This window comes from Staurois parvus, unplaced genomic scaffold (assembly GCF_062004578.1).
Source record: "Staurois parvus isolate SC_StPar_1 unplaced genomic scaffold, SC_StPar_1.0 ptg000349l, whole genome shotgun sequence".
Classification (NCBI taxonomy): domain Eukaryota; kingdom Metazoa; phylum Chordata; class Amphibia; order Anura; family Ranidae; genus Staurois; species Staurois parvus.
In genome coordinates this window covers 4930363-4953350 of record NW_028318145.1, presented here as the reverse complement: position 1 = coordinate 4953350, position 22988 = coordinate 4930363, and the positions used below count along the sequence as shown (strand labels likewise).

At 38.9% G+C, this 22988-nt stretch overlaps 1 protein-coding gene across 1 annotated transcript in view; it reads right to left on the bottom strand.

Moving 5' to 3' along the window:
- Positions 1 to 22988, bottom strand: part of LOC149456761 (propionyl-CoA carboxylase alpha chain, mitochondrial-like) — a gene marked incomplete at its 3' end in the record, with an annotated part of 701434 nt that overhangs the window by 89604 nt on the left and 588842 nt on the right. Inside the window, exon 19 of the mRNA XM_089684514.1 lies at positions 955 to 1057. Within this exon, the coding sequence (XP_089540640.1) occupies positions 955 to 1057 (103 nt within the window). The remainder of the gene's footprint in view (positions 1 to 954; positions 1058 to 22988) is intronic.

Below are 22988 nucleotides of genomic sequence, written 5' to 3'. Positions count from 1 at the left end.
TAATGCAAAAGAAAAAAAAAAGTAATTTGGAAGATTTGGAGGAAGCGGAGGGCGATGAAATACATACTTTAATATAAATATATTATATATTTTTTTTAACAGAGTTTAGTGTCACTTTATATGAAATCTCTGACTAAACAGTTGTTGCGATTACTAGACAGCAGCTGAAAATCCCTGGATGCTTTAATTTGCTGCTTAAAATTTCTTTTTAAGAAGCAATTACCCATACAACAATAATAATGAATAGACCTTTATAGTCAATACCGCAAAATTTGATGAAACAACATGCATGTGGCCAATATAGCTGATCTGTGTAATAAAACCTTTAGAGAAAAAAAACTGGGTTGTTAAAATAAAACAAAATGTGTAGAAATAAAAATATCACATATATTTGTGCTTTTGTGAACTAAGCTTAAAATGGAAGTAAAGCCCAAACCTAAATCTAAACCTACTCTCAGCCACACTCTAAGCCCAATATATCTAGTCCTGTAAAGGAAAACAAATTGCTATAATTACCTGTTCTGCAGCCACTTCGGTCTGGTTTCCAGTGGCGTCCTTGTGTGTGGAGACAGCCGACAACAGCTGGGAAATGCCTGGAAAGTTATGTCACCCATGGAGTTACTATGGGGCTTCCATATGAAGCCACCACTGACAGCTTAGCGTGGGACTGGAGTGGCTGCAGGACAAGTAAGTATAGTGATTTTGTTTTCCTTTACAGGGCTAGATAAATTAGGCTTAGAATGTGGCTGATAGTAGGTATAGATGGTTAGGTTTTGACTTTACTTCCACTTTAAGGGCCTTTGCTCACTTCAGATGGGTTTTACATCCCCAATGTACAATGCACCTTGCAGTGAATTATCTAAAATATATATAGGTGTCTAGGTGTTGCAGTTATAGTGATCATTTAAACTTTGATTCCTTTGAAGACACATAATAGTTAAGTAACTGACTTACAGAGAAGTGATCCTTCTGTTTTCTAACAGAAACGGAGTGAGTAGAGCCATCCAGCATAACAGAAAGATCCCACATCTTTAAATCATTGTTCGCTATAGGCACTCTGAAAAGAAAGATGTTCACATTAAACGTGTATTGCATTTAAGTTATGCAAGAGTGCTGTGCTCATCCATATTGCTTTAAAGTAACTTATTCTCAACCAAACATGACAACCTAAGGTCTAGGAATACCAAAACAGTTTTTCTAGAATATAACCATTTTCAATCATTTCCTTCTCAACCAAAGATATTGTTTATTGGATGAGGCAAGAAGAATACCTGTTCTAAAACTGCTATCTAAAAATGGTAACTGGGTGAGATACTGTTTGTTATTAAATGGAACAGTATTGGAATTTTTGAATGATAAATGCAAAATGCAGTAAGATTAGGAACAAAAAAGCAATCTAATATTTTCTTTACGTTAAATTAGCAGTCCACTCTTGTAACTGAGGAGTTCCATTCACTCTAATGTTGGTTTGAGATAAATGACTTTTAAATATAACAAATATATTCCCAATTCTCAAAAGCACGGAGTTAAAAATCAAATGTGTATGTTTGTGTTAAGTTGGGTAATACTTACAAGAGGTATTCCCTTAGTGTTGTTTTCACAGCTTCTTATATGGCTCAATGCCGATTATTAAACAAGAATAAGAGCTGGGATCCTCCAGGATCAATTAAATTCATAATTATCCCTACATCTTTTTTTCAGTCCTAGGATTCCACCCCTATATGATACACGCCATGAGTGACACGCCTAATTTTAAATAGTCACTTTATTTTACAGATGTGATATTTATGTTTATCAATTGAAAATATAATTCCATGTCACTTGCAACATTTTTAATGCAGAAACTGCCTCAAAACTGTCACCAAGTTACAGATATTCATTTCTGAAAATGGTTACAAACACTTTTATACAAAAACATTGTAAATCAGAGCAAACTTTCTTGCATCAGCAGTAAGTACTGCAGGATGCATGAGGTTAAAATTAAATGTAATTTGAATTTCCTTAAAAATTATTGGTATAAGAAACAAAACGCTTGTAATCATGTTGCAACAGGTGAATGTAGTAAAAAAAATCAAAGTATCCATGACAACCATCTGCGACATGGTTGTGAGCTGTAGAAGAGACACCTGCTGGGTGAGAACAGAGGTGTCAGTGAAGAACCCTGATTGGATAATGTCATTCTTCTATGTTCTAATATGCTGACATTGTTATATACTGACACCTCTTAGCACCTCTTTAGAAAGGTTGACAACTGCACTTGTGTCAAACTCCTATAATATTAGCTGTGTTAAGAAGTATGTGAAACCTGTCATAATAAACAAGTCTTTCTATGTAGTCAGTGCTGACTAGAAAACAATTACTTTCAATCATTTTCCTGCAAAGACGACTATTTTTACATGCAAACATGCTACAATGTTTAGTTAAAAATAAAACCATACAGGTCATATGCAACAATTTTGATGGCTGGAATCTTGTTTGTTGTTGGAATTTCTCTGTTATATTGTATATGTTTACTGATCGGCAAATTCCTTTTGAAAATGAAGGGAGTATAGTCCAAATCCTCTTTTTTACTGAAAGCTGGCGATTAGCTTTAAAGTGGAACTGAACTCAAAAAGGGAAGATTTGCAATGTTATAGGAAACATTTAGAAATGCTGATTGTGCCCAACCAATACCCTTAGAAAATATGACCTCCTGAAAAATAAAGTCCAGTCCTTGATATGTGAGGGTGCCTAGGTACTCCTGTGCAAAATCCTAATTGCTGTATATCTGCAGAGTGAGATCTAAGAGACCGCTGCCCAAGACTGTTAGTCTCAGAAGGTTTGAAGTGAGATCTGGTGATGGCGCTAGTGTCCTGCTCACTCTTTTCCTTGCTGGAGGCTCTGATATAAAGTATCAAACCCCTGCTTCTACCAAGATGGATGCCTCCATACAAAGACAGAGGGGTTGATTAACTAAAGACAAATTGGTTGTTCATTCTGCAAGGATATTTTCCATTAGCCTAGTGAATGAGCAAAAATCGTTTATTTCTTTACACCACATTAATTAAGAAAAGGGAAAATCTGTTGCACTGCAAATTCACTTGCAAAGTTAAAGTGATGCTAAACCCAGGACCCTGCATTCACTATATCTGGTCTCCCACAGTACACAGTACATGGAAATGCAATTATTTTAGTAAATATAAACTGTTAAATACTTTTTCTCATCAGCAGTTAGAGCAGTCTTGTGACTTCAGCAGAGCACTGGTTAAAGCTTATAGGAGGAGTTTTATTTCTGCTCTAGGAGGATGCATAACCCCTGACCCTCTGAACAGTGCTGATTGGCCCTGTGCTGATCACATGCACGCTCCCAAGAAAAAAAACAAAAAACCTTTCTAGCAATACACACCAAACTGAGCATGTGACTACAGATTCAGTCTGTATCAGGTGGTCATTTCAACAAAAGGAGGGGCAGAGAAGAAAGGATCAAACAGCTTTTTTTACACAATGCAGAGGATTAGCCCCTCAGGTTCCACAGTCAGTATAATAAGCATTCTTTACTGTATATACAGACTGATTTTACTGTTGTGGGTTTAGTAACACTAACACCCAATTTGCTTTTAGTAAGTCAACCCCAAAGTATGAAACAAGACATGGCGAGTCAGTATTGGGTGAAAGATCTGTTGCAGTGAGACCACATGCAATACGGGCGACTATATCTTTGCCCTCTGCCTGCCTTTTTTAAGCAGTTTCTCTTTAAAGTGTTACTAAATCCAGGACCCTGCATTCACTATATCTGGTCTCCCACAGTGCACAGAACATGAAAGTACAATTATTTTAGTAAATGTCTGGACAGTGCCGATTGGCTCTGAGCTGATCACATGCACTCTCCCAAGAAAATACAGAAAAAAACAAAACCTCCCTTGCAATACACACCAAAATGAGCATGTGCAGAGTGACTCCACACGATATGTCTTATCAGGAGATAAAGGGGGGGGGGGGGGCAGTGGAAGAAGGGGAAGATTAGAGAAGTCAGGCTCAAATAGCCTTTTTACACAATGCAGAGGATTAACCCCTTAGGTTCCACAGTGAGTATAACAAGCATGCTTTACTGCATATACAGACTGATTTTTCTGTTGTGAGTTTAGTAACACTTTAAGCTCAATGTAAATAGCTGCACCTAGGCTGAGAAAAGCAATCTGGTAAAATAATGTCACCAGTCTTCTAAAGGCCAGAAGAGTTTTCTTTGTTTCACCTCATCCAGTGATCACAAACTGTAGAAAATTACTTTGTGGCTAGTTACACGGTTAGATGCAGCATCTGACAAAATGTTTACAAACGGCCCAGAGCTATGTGCAGGTAGCACAATTTATATAATTGTGCCACCCATGGGAAAGCTTTCAATCCAGAAACTAGAGCTCGACCTTGGATGATGCCTGAACAAAAATGGTGGATGCTTTCTGAGAAAAAAAGTAGAATAAGGTATTAGAAGCACTGTGATCTTTTTAGATGTGTATTCAAGTGCTACTCCTACACATTGCTTAGCAGGCAAGAAAAGATATATCTTCTGCTAGGTCCACTTTGAGTGAGTTAATTGAAAAAAAATAAAAAAAATAAAAATATTTCTGGCTTCTAGAGGGTTACTGCACTTTGCCTGCCTCATTAAGCAGCAGATACAAACAAACATATAGCTTTTGTGTTGTTGCTTTGTACTGATACAGTAGTTCCAGCTGGCTAATGTATGCAAACATTTCAATAAAAAAAAAAAAGACAGAAATAAAACTACAGAATAATTTTAATAGCCTGTAACACTAATACCGTGGTGAAAAACGTAAACCCCATAGGGTGAAAATGATCGCTGTGTTTTAATACATACAAATTTCAGCATTAGTTTGGTGGAATTTATTTACATATGCATTACCAAAACAAAAAAGACAAATTATGAATTCTATAAAAGTAAGGCAATTAAAAATGCAGTCATGAAAGCAAACTATTGCCTTAAAACAATGGCCAAGAGTGAACCGGTCATTAAGAAATTTATCATCACAGCACTAGCAGCAGGTGGCATGTAAAATGATCAAGAATAATGTAGAGGGTTCAGTGGCAAGTGAGGTCAGTTTCACATAGAAATCTTTGTAAGAATAAAGACGAAAAAAAGAAGGAAAACCTTGAGTAAGGGCCATTCATCTGAACTTAGTTCAGAGAATTTCTAGCACTGTGGAATATATGTTATGCAAGCACATAGATGTATTCAGTGGGGATAGACTGAACCAAGCTACATGGAGACTACAAAGCAGCCCTCCCATGGTTCATGAATAAGTCAAGGAAATGGTCAGGAGATGGGGGGGGGGGATGTTTAGACAGATGGCCCACTCAAAAAGCCTGAAATAGGGCATAAGCAATTTTAATGAAACTTCAGATCTACTCTTTTATTTCCTCCTAACTCCACCCTAAATGTTAAGGGCACACAGACAGGCATGTAATAAAATGCCACAGACTTTGAAAAAGAAAAAAAAATGTTTGGTTGTCCAAAAGATGGAAAAATTAAATGGAGAACAAGCTCAGGCACCATTCAACTAGCTGTATGAATATAAAACAAGCAACTGCTAGATTAAAGCCGTTCTACATATTAAAAAGAAATTGGGCAAACAAACACAAGTAACTGCAGTCGCAACATAAAATATGATCAGAATGAGGGATGGAAAGTTTGGCCTTCATACAATCGTTCACATGCTAAATCTAAGAAAATAAATGCAAACCGATTTCAGAAATAGCGTGTAGTCACTCAAACTGTCCTTCCATCCAAGTAAATCACATATGCACACTTCCGAAAATGTAATTTCATTAAAACAGTGGTGAAAACCCTAATGGTGTTTCCCTGCTCAGAGTTCACATATCTCTGTCAAGAACCTATCTTCTGCTTTTCCAAAGGTAGTTAGGTGTATTCTGTTATTGCAATTTTTGGAAATGATGCACCTGTTGGTTTGTTGTCACATGTTGCATACCAAAATGCTAACTGTTAAAGTTGACATATATAGCTAATTGTCAATCAACATAAAATGAACTTCCTTGTCAGCTGTGCTAGCCGTGTAGGTATTCATAAATATACATTCAGACATGCAAAACAAAAAAAAACAAAAAATTAAAACCACATGTAGATTGCTGCCTGTTTTTTGAGTAGGAATTCAATTTTTATTAAAACGATGACTACAGATTATATACGAACTTGCCTTTTCAATAATTTTTTCAAAAGAAATGTCAATAGTTGTAATGGTGCATTGTGGAAATAGTAGTACACCCTTGGCCCTTTTAGCAGAAATGACTCACAGTAAGGCCCAGTTCTTGCCACAAAAAAGCACTGCTGATGTATTCCGGATACGTTTTTCCTTACAGTTTACACCACACTCCGTTCCGGTGCAGTTTTGATGCAGTTTGCTATGTTCCAGTACAGTTTTGTGCAGACAAAATGCAGCATGTTCTACTTTCTTTTCCTGCACTGGAAACTGACTGGAACTGACTGCACTGGTGTGAACTAGGGCCATTGGAATGTATGGAAAACACTGTGCATGCATTTTTGATGCAGAAAAAAAATGCACTTGACTACATCTGGTGTGAACTAGCCTTAAGTGTTTTGCATAACTGCCCATCAGTTACTGATTCTGAAATTTTTCAAACACACCTCTGTGCAAAATTTCCTAAGTTGCAAAGGTGTTTGTTGTTTTTTTTTTTTTTTGAATGAACTGTTCATTTCAAATCCATCCACATTTCAATAAAATCCAAATCAGGGCTTTGACTAATACCATACCTCTCCATTCCTTCTCTCTGCGCCACTATTGGTGGTTTTGATAGTGTTCTTTGGATCACTATCCTGCTGAAAGATCCATTTTTGGTTCAGCTTAGCCTTTGGACAGATGGCTGCACTAATTCATCAAGTATTCATAGTCATTTCAATGACTCCATGTCGCCCAGGCTCTGAAGCAGCACAGCAAACGGAGACCATAACATTTCCATAGGATATCTTGGTTTTTACCCCTGAACATATACAGTAAGCAAACTGTAGTCTTGCTCTAAAGCCTTCTTTTTGACAGCAAATTGTTTTTCCTCCTATGCAGGGTGAATTGGTGCATTCTCTTGCTGTAAATGCATGCACAGGCACGTAACTTGTCAAAGGAGTTATCTGCAGATTCCGCAATAAGAATTTTGGATTCTTGGAGACTTCTTTGGCATCAAATGATCAGCTTTTCAACTAAGTTGGCTGGGTTAGCCGTTCCTAGGCAAATTAACAGTAGTTTCAAATATACATCACTTGTAGATTATATTCCTTACAGTAGAATGATTGATTTCAAATAATTTACCAGTATTTTTTTAAAATCCCTTTGCAGATTCATAGGCATTCATGACCTTCTTTCTAGGGCCTTATAGAGCTCTTTTGATCTTGGCATAATGACACCACATCTGAATACTTTGGAGCATGGCACAAGGATGGCAGTACATAGTCCTCATTGAGGTAGAATGCTGAAACCACCAGTGGAAAAAAAAGGATGGTCTTGGGCATAAGACAACCTTGTTTTTGTGAAGTAAGAGGAAAGGCTCTTTACAGGAAAGGGTCGCCGGTTCAGAAACATGTCTAACAGATGTAATAACTACCAAAAAGCTTATTTGCCGGCAAAAGCCTCCAGGGGAAAATCCCTGATGGATTCAGAGAGTAGTTTCTGCATGGCAGTGAGAGACAAATTCAGGTCCCAGGGAAGAACAAGGTGCTGTAAGGGGGGCAGATATGAGAAAAACCTTAAATAAAGGATTTACAAGGGAGTTTGAAAACAGAGGGCTTTGAAAAAGAATGTAAAATGCCAATTCCTGCTCCTTAAGGGATTGCAGGAAGGCCAGAGGCACAGAGTAATCCCTGGGACGGAATGGACTACGTTCACACCAGGCAAAACAAGATTTCCAAGAATGAGAATAGATCTTCTTGGAAGTGGCTTTTCTTGAATTCAGCATGATAGGAATCACAGACTCAACAATCCCTCTATTCTTTATGAGCTGGGCTTTAACAAGCAGGGACTAAGAAGCAAGATGGAATAGACCTTGTGATGGCAGATCTAGCCTGTTGGGAAAGGGGCCAGAGGTTGTCTGCTAGAAGTCTGAGTGTGTCTGTGTACCAGGTTGCAGTGCTTTCCTCTCTTGCTCTATTTTGTGGAGCAGGCAAGGCAGAACTTGCACTGTGGGGAAGGCATAAATTAAAGTGATTCTAAAGGTTTAAATTAAATAACATGTCAATGCTTACCTGCTGTGTGCAGTTGTTTTGCAGCCCGGATCTTCCTCTTCTTGGGTTCCCTGCTCCTGGCTCTTCCCTCCTGTCGGGTGCCCCCACAGCAAGCAGCTTGCTATGGGGCACCCGAGCATGCGCACTCCCCAGCCGCTGCTTTGTGTGTCCATTCACACACAGAACCGTGGCTCGGCCCCGCCACACATAGCATTTTGCTTTTCGGCCAAAAAGTTATATTTTTGTCTCATCTGACCAGAGCACCTTCTTCCATATGTTTGCGGTGTCCCCCACATGGCTCCTCGCAAACTGCAAACGGGACTTCTTAATGGCTTTCTTTCAACAATGGCTTTCTTCCTGCCACTCTTCCTTTATTGTCAGATTTGTGGAGTACACGACTAATAGTAGTCCTGCAGACAGATTCTCCCACCTGAGCTGTGGATCTCTGCAGCTCCTCCAGAGTTCCCTTGGGCCTTTTTGCTGCTTCTCTGATTAATGTTCTCCTTGCCTGGCCTGTCAGTTTAGGTGGACGGCCATGTCTTGGTAGGTTTTTAGTTGTGCCATACTCTGTCCATTTTCGGATGACGGATTGAACAGTGCTTCATAAGATAGTCAAACATTGGGATTTTTTTTTATAACCTAACCCTGCTTTAAACTTCTCCACAACTTTGCCCCTGATCTGTCTGATGTGTTTCTTGGCCTTCATGATGCTGTTTGTTCACTAATGTTCTCTAATAAACCTCTGAGGCCTTCACAGAACAGCTGTATTTATATGGAGATTTAATTACACACAGGTGTAATTTAATCTCTCTTTAAGGGATTGCAGGAAGGCCAGAGGCACAGAGTAATCCCTGAGACCGAATGGACTACGTTCACAGCAGGCAAAACAAGATTTCCAAGAATGAGAATAGATCTTCTTGGAAGTGGCTTTTCTTGAATTCAGCATGATAGAAATCACAGACTCAAAAATCCCTCTATCCTTTATGAGCTGGACTTCCAACAACCAGGGACTGAGAAGCAAGATGGAATAGACCTTGAAATGGCAGATCTAGCCTGTCTTGAGCATGTTCCTTCAACTGTCAAGGATTGGAACACTCCTCCCCAGCCTGATAGACTTGTGTCTGTTGTAAGGACTTTCCAGTGGTAGGGAGGAAGGCCACTGTTAAGCCAAGATAGGAAAGTTCTTGCTTGGCCAGAACAGAGAATGAGTAAGTTGAGCAAAAGAGCTTGTTTTTTTCATGCCAAGAAATGCTTTGCTGGTAAGTTTTTGAATGGGATGGGGCAGGAGGCAAAAATAGGATAGAATTCTCAGAGAATCTCACAGTGAGATTTCTCTTGGATCTCAGTTCTTGAGCATGAGCTCAGAGAAAGAAATTTTATTTTTTCAAGAAAGACTTGCTTGGATGTGTCCAGGACCAAATCCAAGTATTTCAGGAAAAGAAAAGGTTGGAGATTTTTTTTTAAATTTGATCACCCAACCCAAGCAGTTAAAATTGTCTCATGGACATTTTCTGACAACTGACAAGGTGAACAGAGGTGCTAAAATGTTTGTGAACACTCTAAGAGCAAGGATAGGCTAAAGCACAGTGTGGAAAAACTGTTTGGGTTTTGGTTCCAAGAAAAGGTTTAAGTAGAAATCTTTAAACAGGTCTTGTGGAGATAATGGCACAATGACTCCCTAGGACAAGAGTTGGTTCAGGGTCTTTTGAAAATCTAACTGTCCTTGGGCAGATTTTTAGTTGATTTGAAAGAAGAAAGCAGTTAGGGGGCAGAGTTTTGAACTAATTTTTGCACCCTCCTGATTGCCCTCACTAGTCTGGGACATCTGTGACCCAAAGACAGGCAAACTGTAACAGATGTCCCCCCACACTTAAGAGTGAGGGGTCACCTTCATTGTGAAGAGGGCTTTGGAGAAGGCTTTGTGGTTTTTGTGGGCCAAGCTTTGCACTGAAAGGAAGAGCTGAACTTAGGCTTTGAAGCAGAACTGTGTGTAGTGTGAACAAGAGCACTTTGTTGTAAAGTGCAGATCAATGCGTAGACAAAAAAAAAAAGTTTATGTGACCTGTTCACACTAAGTTGCGTTAAATGCAACATAGATGCATTTTAACGCAACACATTTAAAATGCACGTTAATGCAGCGCAATGCGAGTGAAGAAAACATTTTCCTTATTATTAATTTTGTCCTCTACAAGCAGGAGAGGGAGGAGAAGAGTGTGTGCAGAAGTTACTGAACAGCAGGTGCTTTGGACAGTCAGCTTGTCAGCCTTCATTGATATTGTTTTGCATTGTATTGGTATTGTTCTGTCACATGTTCTGTCCCCCTTTGTAATGTACAGCGCTGAGCGAACTATTGGCGCTTTATAAATACTATATAATAATAATATTGATGACATTGTTGTGCCTGTTTGGGCACATAAAATTGTTTACAACCACCAGCAGGAATTATAAGGAAAAACACAAAAAGGGCCTGGTCTGGAGGCAGACTGCATCAGAGATAATTCCTATTTTGGAACAGAAACCAGGTTCTCAGCAAGGTAAAACTGGTGGGTACTATGTTTTTTCCTATGTCCAACCACATACCACGCCTTTTGATCAACAGTGCAGAAACATGCTGTACATGTTAGTTTAGGTTAGGGTCAGACAAGGGTTAGGAGTTAGGTTTGTGGCTAGCACAATCACAGTGATTAGGGCTGTTGTACTAGACATCCTATTTACCAAAAAATTCTACAAAAATGTGTTCACTCACTCCTTCCCACAAACAAGAACAAAATGTTATGTTACAGTAAACCCTGCAAAATGCATAGCATTTTAACTAGCATTAAAACGTGAGTCAACACACCTCAACATGAATTAAAATACGCATAAAAAAAGATGGAAATGTACATCCATTTTCCAAGCATTTTACAAGTCAGTGTGAATTCACCCTTAAGGAGCTAGGGGATCATGGGGAAGAGGTTTTTGGAATCTTCCTTTGTAAAAGGAAAACTTTTCCTTGAGTGACCTATTTGATAAATTGGTCAAGTGCCTAAACAAACAGGTGTCTTCTTTGGAAGGTGCTTCAGCTGTCCATGCTTCAAGCTTTAAGATTGTACACATGAATGGATATAAGAGCCTTTCTGGAAATTTGTCTCATGACATTTTCTAGGGCAATTACAAAAAAAAAAATAAAGTAGAGCAGAAGGCAATTGCTGTAGTTGCTCTGTAACAGTATGATCCTGTAATACAGCATCATTCTGATTGATCTTTTTGCTAGTCCAGTTAGCACATTTATGAATCAGTAGTTATTGGTTTAATATTTTCTAGCCACTAGATGGCATTGTGATACACCCACAAATTAATAGTCAAATATTATATATTTTAAGTTTATGTACTTTGGTGTTATAAAGTCTTCTATTACAAGATGGTGCTATAGGATATTAGTGCCTTAAGATTGGCTATTTAGGTAATGTATTAGGCTGCAGGTGTTTGAACACCTCTTCCTGTGGCTTAGAACCAATAGGGTTGATCCTCTGTGGCTGCGTTTCCTATATAAGAGCGTGGAGTGGTGAGTGTGTGCCCCTGATGACGTCACTTATGATGAAAGGCGTAGGGCACATGTGCGACTGGCCGGTGGCCATCTTGGATGCTGGAAAGACCTATTTTAGAGTTTGTGCACGCTGATTTGTGCCTTTTACCATGTGAGTGCAATTTCTATTTGAATAAATTTTGGATACTTGATGGTTTTACAGTATGTGGAGAAATCTTTTGTTACATATACAACGCCCTGAGCTCTGGTTTAACCGCTTCCTGACTGCCCTATAGCAGATATACTGCTACAGGGCATCATGGGTGTGCAAAATCATATATATGTATGTGATTTTGTATTTCTGGGTAGGGGGCGAGCGCACCCTACCCGCGCCGCCATTCGCGGTCGTGGCTGTCAATCACTGGGTCCCAGCCGGTGATTACTGATGGGGAGGAGGGCTGCTTTGTTTACTAACAGTCATCCTCCCTGTTGGCTCAGGTGCATTGCTCTGGATGACAGCCATCCAGACCAGTGTACTTACAGTGAAGCACCAACACTCCGCCCCCCAGTAAAACACTCCTAGCAAACAGTTAACCCTTTGATCGCCCCTCATGTTAACCCCTTCCTGCCTAATGCCATTAGTACAGTGTCAGTGCTTTTTTTTTTTTAGCACTGATCACTGTATTGGTGTCACTGGGGATGTCAGTGACACCAAGTCAGTTCCCCCCAGTGTCAGAATGCCCGCCGCAGTCCCGCTATAAGTTGCTGATCGCTGACATTACTAGTAAAAAAAAAAAATTCCAGTATACATACCGCCATTTGTAAACGTTATAACTTTGACTTAAAGTTAATTTACATGTATTGGGAATTTTTTTTCCAAAGACATGTAGCAGAATACATTTTGACAAAATTAGATTTTTTAAATTTTTTTACTGGACATGTTTAATAGCAAAAAGTCAAAAATATTGCTTTTTTTCTCAAAATTAAAGAAAAAAAAATGTAGTATATCCGGGTGCCAGATCACTTCCAAAAAATAGGTAATATTTTGGTGCCACGTCCTAATTATAATAGTCAAAAAATTTTCTCAAAATTGTCGGTCTTTTTTTTTTTATAGCGCAAAAAATTAAAAACGCACAGGCGATCAAATACCACTGAAAGAAAGCTCAATTCGTGCAGCAGTGCATGACCGCGCAATTGTCAGTTAAAGTAACACAGCGCCTTAACACAAAAAATGGCCTGGTCAGGAAGGGGGGTAAATCCTCAGGAGGGCAAGTGGTTAATATAACGTGTCTTTGAGCGGCTGGAGCCATTATATAAAGGGAGATCAATTTGGGAGGATTACCTGGCACTCTTAGCAGGGGTCACATACCTTCTGGTAAGCCTTGTATGTGAGTGGATGGTGTTACATTGGCTATCTTTGGAAGTCTTCTGATCTCATCACGGCATTTGGAGGCAGATCTGTTCTGATTTCACCATATGATTATTTTATTTATGAATACTGAGATTATTTACTAATTTTCACATATCATCATTACTATCATGATTTGTTTGAAATGTTTTAAGCGCTGCACTTTATTCGAACACTGTGTATGAGGTGCTTGGTATCAAGGTATAGTGTCCAGCTGCTATATATTGGTGTTTATTTCTATAAGCACAGTTTGGGTTATATTATGATATACTTAAATAGCAGCAAAAGCTGGTTTTCAGGGCCTGCGAGAGCAAAGAAAGCATTTGCAAGTGTCTCAAACATTCTGTTGATTCTGTGAAAGAAGGAACATCTTTGATAGGTGCAATGAGATGTTTGTTTATAACAGACGGTAAGATCAACTACAGGAAAAGCCCACTTCTTTGCAAACTCTTTCCACTGGATATACTTCGGCAAAGACTGAGGGCAGCGATAATCTTTTCTAGTTCAACCCAGTTGTCATAGACTGCACATTCTATCTGTGAACCGAGAATGTTTTGCAGGATTTAGTGATTTTCTTTGTACCTAAAGGTGCATGGTGAGACAGAGGAGTGTTAGGCTAGACAGAGGCAATTCGTTTTTTAATGTTAGCAATCATGTTAGGCGAAGCTTCCTCTTCAACATAACAGCAGTATGGGGGGAAAAAAACATCTTCTGTAGCATCCTCCAACACAGATTCAAAATTCTCTTCATTCCCTTCTATGCCTGAGCCCTGTAGAATCAGCATATCGGGAAATGACTGGTTGGCTGAGAAACAGGAGTAGAAGCAGTGACAGGGCATTTCTGAGTCCAGGAAAAAGACGACTGTATAAAGAGCGTAATCTTTTGTCAGGTAGGCCAAATGTTGCGTCCCTGAAATAGAGCTATAATTGGATGCAGACATTGGTGATAGAACCAGGTCCTGCTCTGGTACAAGCAACATTGAGTGTTGTGCAGGTCTTTGGCAGGGCACATGTTCGCTGTGATTTAGAATTGGCTCCCTTTTGCCTGGTCTACAACATAGCTACAAGTGAGGGTATATCCCTGGCAGTATTCACAGAGTAGACTGCAGGAAAGAGGGTAGGTTTGTCCAGAAGGAGGGTTTCACAAGATGTCACCATTTGACAAAACGTATTGGGGCAGAGCCAGATGGGCCAAAGTCACCATGTACTGAAATTACTGATTGGGATTTGGAATGTTTGTATTGATTAGCATTATGTTACATTGGTAAGCAAGTGTTTTTAATCCTTTTTAATCAAATAGTTTTAACTAGTTTACACTATTAAGAGTATTTGGTTACTCTTTTATATAGATTGATTGGGAAAGATGTGTAAATATGAAAGATGGAGTCTGTGACCGAGCCAGGATGAAGTCATACTTGTGTTACTAAGCTGCATATGACTACTCAATCTTTTGAAGGTCATTCGCCTCCAGTAAGTGCTCTTTGTTGACATTGTGGTGGTGTGTATTCACTGGAAGGATTGTGCTTACAAAGAAGAACACGTTTCACTGGTACTTCATGGGACTTTGATTTGTGTTCTGTGATTTCATTTTTAGTCACTGTATGTTAGTATGAGGTAAATATGTATTATATATATATATATATATATACACACACACACACACACACACACACACAGTTAGGTTCATATATATTTGGACACAGGCACAATTTATGTTTTTTCAGGTATTTACCAAAACATATTCAAGCTATAGTTCTATAATGGATATGGGCTGAAAGTGCACACTCTCAGGTTTAATTTGAGGGTACGTATGTCCAAATTGAACAAATAGTTTAGAAATTACAGCTCTTAAGAGTAGCCATCCCCCCTTTTGCAAGGGACCAAAAGTAATTGGACAAATTAATCAAAAGCCGTTTCATGGCCAGGTGTGGGCTACGCCAATGTTATTTCTTCATCAATTAAGCAGGTCAAAGGTCTGGAGTTGATTCTAAGTGTGGTATTTGCATTTGGAATCTATTTCTGTGAATCCACATCATTTGTTCAAAGGAGTTGTCCATGCAAGTGAAACAGGGCATTGTAAGGCTTCAAAAACAAAACAAATCCATCAGAGAGATAGTAGCAACATTGGGATTGGCCAAATCAACAGTTTGGTACATTCTGAGGAAGGAAGAACGCACTGGTGAGCTCAGCAACATAAAAAGGCATGGACATCCATGGAAGACAATAGTTGTGAATGATCACAGGATCCTCTCTATGGTAAAGAAAAAGTCATTCACAACATCCAGACAAGTGAATGACACTCTCCAGGAGATGGGCGTATCATTGTCAAAGTCTACAATCAAGAGATGACTTCATGAGAGCAAATACAGAGGGTTCACCACAAGGTGCAAACCCATTCATAAGCCTGAAGAGTAGAAAATCCAGATTAGACTTTGCCAAAAAACATCTAAAAAAGCCAGACCAGTTCTGGAAAAGCATTCTTTGGATGGATGAAACCAAGATTATTCTGTACGAGAATGATGGGAAGAAAAAGTATGGAGAAGACCTTAAACAGCTCATGATCCAAACCACACAACGTCATCTGTAGAACATGATGGGGGCAGTGTGATGACATGGGCATGCATGGCTTCCAGTGGCACTGGGTCATTGGTGTTTATTGATGACGTTATAGAAGACAGAAGCAGCCAGATTAATTCTGCAGTGTTTAGAGCTATACGGTCAGCCCAGATTCAGTCAAATGCAGCAAAGTTGATTGGACGGCGCTTCACAGTACAGATGGACAATGATCCAAAACACACTGCAAAAGCAACCCTGGAGCTTTTTAAGGAAAAAGAAGTGGAATATACTGCAATGGCAGAGTCAATTACCTGATCTCAACCCAACTGAGCATGCATTTCACTTGCTGAAGGCAAAACTAAAGGCAGAACGACTAACAAACAAAGAACAACTGAAGACATCTGTAGTTAGAGCCTGACAAAGCATCAGAAAGCAGGAAACCCAGTCTTTGGTAATGTCCATGGGTTCCAGACTTCAGGCAGTCATTGCCAGTAAAGGATTCTCAACAAAATATTAAAAATGAACATTTTATTTATTATTATATTCATCTGTCCAATTACTTTTGGTCCCTTGAAAAAGGGGGGATGGCTACTCTTAAGAGCTGTAATTCCTAAACCATTCCTCCAATTTCGATGTACATAGCCTCAAATGAAACCTGTGTGCACTTTCAGCCCATATCCATTATAGAACTATAGCTTAAATATGTTTTGGTAAATACCTGAAAAAAAAAAAAAAATTGTACCTGTGTCCAAATATATATGGACCTAACTGTATATTTATACACACATATATACATATACATACATACACACACACACACACACAGTGGATATAAAAAGTCTACACACTCGTTAAAATGTCAGGTTTCTGTGATGTTAAAAAATGAGAGACAGATGAATCATTTCAGAACTTTTTCCACCTATAAACTCTACAACTCAATTGAAAAACAAACTGAAATCTTTTAGGGGGGGGGGGGGGAGGTAAACATAAAGAATTAAAATAATGTGGTGCATAAGTGTGCACACCCTCTTATAACTGGGGATGTAGCTGTGTTCAGAATTAAACAATCACATTCAAAATCATGTTAAATAGGAGTCATTACACACCTGCCATCATTTAAAATGCCTCTGATTAACCCCAAATAAAAGGTCAGCTGTTCTAGTAGGTCTTGCCTGACATTTTTTTAGTCGCATCCTACAGCAAAAGCCATGGTCTGCAGAGAGCTACCAAAGCACCAGAGGGATCTCATTGTTAAAAGGTAGAAGTCAGGAGAAGGGTACAAAAGAATTTCCAAGGCATTAGATATACTATGGAACACAGTGAAGACAATCATCATCAAGTGGAGAATATATGGCACAACAGTGACATTATCAAGAACTGGACATTCCTCCAAAATTGATGAAAAGATAAGAAAACTGGTCTGGGAAGCTGCCAAGAGGCCTACAGCAACATTAAAGGAGCTGCATAAATATCTGGAAAGTACTGGCTGTGTGGTACATATGACAAAAATCTTCTGTATTCTTCATATATCTGGGCTATGGGGTAGAGTGGCAAGACGGAAGCCTTTTCTTATAAAGAAAAACATACAAGCTTGGCTAAATTTTGCAAAAACACATCTGAAGTTTACCAAAAGCATGTGGAAAAATGTGTTATGGTCTGATAAAACCAAGGTTGAACTTTTTGGCCATAATTCTAAAAGATATGTTTGACACAAAAACAACACTGCACATCACCAAAACAACACCATACCCGCAGTGAAGCAAGGTGGTGGCAGCATCATACTTTGGGACTGTTTTTCTTCAGCTGGAACTGGGACCTTAGTCAAGGTAGAAGGAATTATGAACAGTTCCAAATACCAGTCAATATTGACACAAAATCTTCAGGCTTCTGCTAGAAAGTACAACATGAAGAGGAACTTTATCTTTCAGCATGACAACGACCCAAAGCATACATCCAAATCAACAAAGGAATGGCTTCACCAGAAGAAGATTACAGTTTTGGAATGGCCCAGCCAGAGCCCAGACCTAAATCCAATCAAAAATCTGTGCGGTGATCTGATGCGGGCTGTGCACAGGAGATGCCCTTGCAATCTGACAGATTTGAAGTGTTTTTGCAAGGAAGAGTGGGCAAATATTGCCAAGTCAAGATGAACCATGCTGATAGGCTCATACCCAAAAAGACAGTGCTGTAATAAAATCAAAAGGTGCTTCAACAAAGTATTAGTTTAAGGGTGTGCATACTTATCCAACCAAATTATTTTAGTTTCTTTTATTTTTACTTCCCTCCACCTAAAAGATTTCAGTTTGTTGTTTAACTGAGTTGTACAGTTTATAGGTTACATCAAAGGTGGAAAAAGTTTTGAAATGATTTATCTTTGTCTCTTTTTTTTTTTACATCACAGAAACCTGACATTTTGACAGGGGTGTGTAGACGTGTGTGTAGATTTTTATATCCACTGTGTGGATATAAAAATCTACTGGAGGAGAAGGGGTATCTTGACCAGAGCTTACACTTGCGCTTACATTTTTGTTTTAAAAAGCAGCACCAAGTTTAGCATGATAGAATCTTAAATATACCTAATGATATGTACCCCAAAATACTTAAATTACATTTTTTCTACTTGGAAAAAAAAATATTTTCTTTCTTTTAGATAATGAGAATGTCAATTGTATATGTAATTTGTTCAAATTCATCATCTTTAACTGTAGGTACTGTTGACTGATGATCTAATGCTTGCCGATTCAAAAAGCCAACAATTTCAATGGGGTGCACTTACTTTTACACATGATTATCTCTGGTTTTATAAAAAAAAGTTACCATAATAAACAAAAAAAAAACTTCAATTGCAAAAAACACACTGTTTTACTCTAGTGGCAGAACTCTGCATGTATTAGAATAAGCAAAATAAATAACTAGAGCAAAACCTACTCAAAAAACAATAAACTTCGACATTTATTATTATATTATACAGGATTTATACAGCACCAACAGTTTACGCAGTGCTTTACAACATAAGGGCAGACAGTACAATTACAATAAAAATTAATACAGGAGGACTCATTAGAGCTTACAATCTAAAAGGGAGGGTAATATGAGAGAATGTAGAGATTGGCATTGAGCATAGAATTCTATACAGAGATTTGATGTAACTGAGTAAGCATATATATATTTTTTACCTTGATGGACAATATAGTTTTAGCTTTGGTTGGTTTGTATTATTCTGTGATGTTTTTTGTTTGTGTTTTGCTTTATATGTATGTGTAAATTTGTACAACTGATAAAATAAATTTGGATCTAAAAAAGCAGCAATAAAATCCTTCAAAAATTTAATGTAGCTTTGGACTAGTACAGAAAAACAGTTGAGAATTTTATAACATTTGCACCCTACAAAACTGTTTTAGTTATTTGACATATTTCATATTCCTTGAAGACATTTAGCTTTGCCTTGTCCCTCCAGAATACCTGTATTTTTCCTGTTTATGCTCAGTCACTCACAGGTAGCCTTGTATTTTATCAATGAATATAGTGCTTCTTTGGATTGGCTGAGTTGAAGAGGAGGGCAGATGACATCTCGATTTCCTCTTCATGCAATCAGTATAAGCCATTCATTGATGAAATATAATGCTTCCTGTTATTGGCTGAGCAGAACACAGCTCGACTCGATTTTGTTCCAGGATCAGGACTAGAAGTCCCCATCCCGCTGTTGCAACACAGCGTTATATACTATATGTTTATATACTATATGTAACTTGTAGTATGTACAGTTAACACAGCGCTCCCAATGGGTACATTTGTTACGTAAGCAAATAGTTTGAACTATTTCAAGTCAAGAAACATGGAGTATATAAAGAAAGTATGTGCACAACCAGGCTGAAGTCTTCCAAGTTAGTGACATCAAAGCATGGTGATAACCCCCACCCCCCAAAAAAAGCACTTGCTCCTCCTGTGGAATAGGCTTGAACAGGAAACTGAGGCACTTTATCTTGCAGCTCATAGGCCTGACCAATAAACTGTCAAATCCACTAATAGTGATCTGGAATTCAGACAACCTCTCTAAGGACCTTCTGGAATGACAAAATTAGTCTACTTAAAAGAAGCAAAGGCTGAAAGGTAAATCCTGATGGCCCTTACCACACCTAGGCAGTATAGAGAAATCTCCTTGGAGTGAGCCAGAGCTAGACATAAACAAGGTAACACAATATCCTCATTAAGGTGAAAACAACAGACCTCTTTGGATAAAAGTTAGGTCCTTGGTCTCAAAACAATCTTGTAAGAAAGTAAGATCAAATGGGGCTTCCTACAGCAGGGCACTGACAGCTTAGAAACTCTTCTGGCCAAAATGATGGGCACAAAAAGGCTAACCTATGGAATAACAACATCATCAAATCATCTCAGTTAGGTCAGAACAGGGTTCTTTAGAACACTGACAATACCAGATTTAAATCCTATGGTTGTAATGGAGGCTTAAAAAAAATTAAAAAAAAAGAACACACTAAAGATACCCGAACTTCAATGGGACAAGTGGTTTTCTACCCCCAAATGGAGTAAAGAAATAACACAGCCCAACAAAAAAAAAAGCATGTAAGTAAAACTCCAAAGACTCACACTTGTGAAAATAAGTCTTTCATATTCAATAAATCTTACAGGAAGACAGTTGATATGCTTTTAACATGGAAGCTACCTGTCTTCTAGAACCAGAGTTTTGTAACAACCAGGCCATCGAAGCCAGCAAATAGAAAGGGTGGAAGATTGATCCTTGAGATAACAGGTCTGCCTAATCTGATAGAGGCCAAAAAACATTAGTTAACAGATAAAAACAAGTTGGCATACAAAGGCCATTTAAGTGAAGGATAAGGTGTTTTACCACGTGATCAGCCGTGTCCAATGACACGCTGATCACCGGGATATGCAATTGCCGGTTCTCGGCTGCACTTTCCTCATGCTGTCAGAGCGCGAGGAAAGTACTGCCGAGAACCGACAGTAGTCAGGGCAGGGATCGGCACCGAACTGATGATCATTGCCCTGATGATCGGTGCCCAGCAGTGCACCCACCTGTGCCCAGCAGTGCCACCTACCTGTGCCCACCAGTGCCACCCACCAGTGCCCATCAATGCAGTGCTGCCAGTCAGTGCCCAGCAGTTGTGCCAGTCAGTGCCCAGCAGTTGCGTCAGTCAATGCCTAGCAGTGCCGCCGGTCAGTACCCAGCAGTGATGCCAGTCAGTGCCACCTATCAGTGCTGTCTATTAGTACCCATCATCAGTGCCACCTATCCGTGACACCTCATTAGTGCTGCCTATCAGTGCCGCCTATCCGTGCAACCTCATTAGTGCTGCCTATCAGTGCTGCCTATTAGTGCCGCCTATCAGTGCCCATCAGTGCTGCCTCATCAATGCACATCAGTGAAGGAGAAAAATTACCTGTTTGAAAATTTTTATAATAGAAACAAAGAAAAATTTTTTTTTCAAATTTGTTGCAATTTTTTTGTTTATAGCGCAAAAAGTAAAGCGCCCAGCTCTATTTGTGAGAAAAAAATGATAAAAATGTCATAGGGGTACAATCTTGCATGACCGCACAATTGTCAATCAAAGTGCGACAGCGCTGAAAGCTGAAAATTGGCCTGGTAAAGAAGGGGGTATAAGTGCCCGGTAGGCAAGTGGTTAAAGGGCTGGATAAAAGCAAGCAAATGGATGCAGTTTGGAAACCATTGCTCTATGTCTTTTCTCTGAATAAAGTTTAGTGTTTTCTTGTTGCAGCGAAGCAGAAAAGTACATGTGAACTGTGTACTGTTTTTTCTGTAGGGCTACAGAATTTATAACAGGCTACAGAAAATACAGTGCTCAGCATAAATGAGTACACCATATTGTGTCACGGGAAACAATCACCTCAGTTTGGTTTTCTTTCTCTTTAGAAACTTATGAACTTGCATGGCGATTTTCTTCAACCCTTCTCATCAGAAGACACTCCTGTCGAGGTGTTCACTTCCGTGGACAGCCTGGACGTCTCTGTGAGATGGCTGCAAGTCCATCTTTGTTATATTTTTGTATTACTTTTGCTACAGTATTCTGACTGAAAAGTAAAGCGAATGGGGGCGCGCGTGCCCCCTACACGGAAATGCAAAATCACGTATATATACACGAGTATTCCTGCTAGAGGGCAGTCGGGAACTGAATTCTTGTTAATTAGGATTTTGTCTAAAATGTAGCTTTGCTCCTAAGACTTTCATTGGGGTGTATTCATTTTTCCAACATGGTCTAGTATGAATTATTAGGAAAAATACTTTTTTGCGTGTGCCAATTAACAAATCTCGTTTTCAATCAATGGTCCGCATTTGTGGGAGTATTTTGTAGTATAGTGTCCCATAGAAAATGTTGATTTTGAAAGGAAAGTAAAAGTTTTCTGACAAATCTGTTGGGGTGTACTCATTTATGCTGAGCACTGTAAGTGCAAGATACAGTGACCGAAAGAAACAGAAGACTGCAATAGAGAAAATGAAAATGGCCAGTAACACACCTGCAAAAAAAAAAAAAAAGCTTACATTTGCAAATCTGACAAACCAGCACTACCAGTCCTGGAAATTCAAGATGAAAATTCTGCTAATAAGAGATGGTACGTATAAACAAAATCAGGCCAGAACACTCTTCAGATGAGTGGATAGAGAAAGTCAGAAAGCTAGGAGCGCAATCTCCCTTAGCATAGAAGATGATCAAATCATACATATATGTAAGTGTGAAATTGCTAAAGAAATGTGGGAAGGATTACAAAACGTGAATACAAGAGCTAATCTCATGAATAAACTGTATTTGATTAGAAAGCTATACCAAGCCAAGCTGATGAAAGACCAGTATATGCAGGATTACATAATTCACACCTTGGAAATGTTTGAATGCCTGGGAGGTACAGGAGAAGAAGTAAAAGATATTCATGTTGCAGCACTATTACTTAGTGGTTTACCAGAAAGTTATGAAACGCTTGTCACAGCACTTGATGCACCTCCAGATGATGAACAGACATTGGAATATGTTAAGGGAAAGCTTGTGGATGAATAAATGTGTGAAACAGAAATCATTAATAGTGATGGTGTTCTGTCGCAGAGAGTCTGCTTTAAATACTAAAAATAGGAATAAAGACAGTAACAGGCAACAAGAAACGTGAAGGCTTTGTATGCAAGAAACAAAGCTATTTAAAAGCAGATTGCAGAATCTGAAAAGCTAAAATGCAAAAACAAACTAAGCTACAAAATGACAAAAGTGTGAAGAAAGAATCTGATTTTTCTTTAGATGC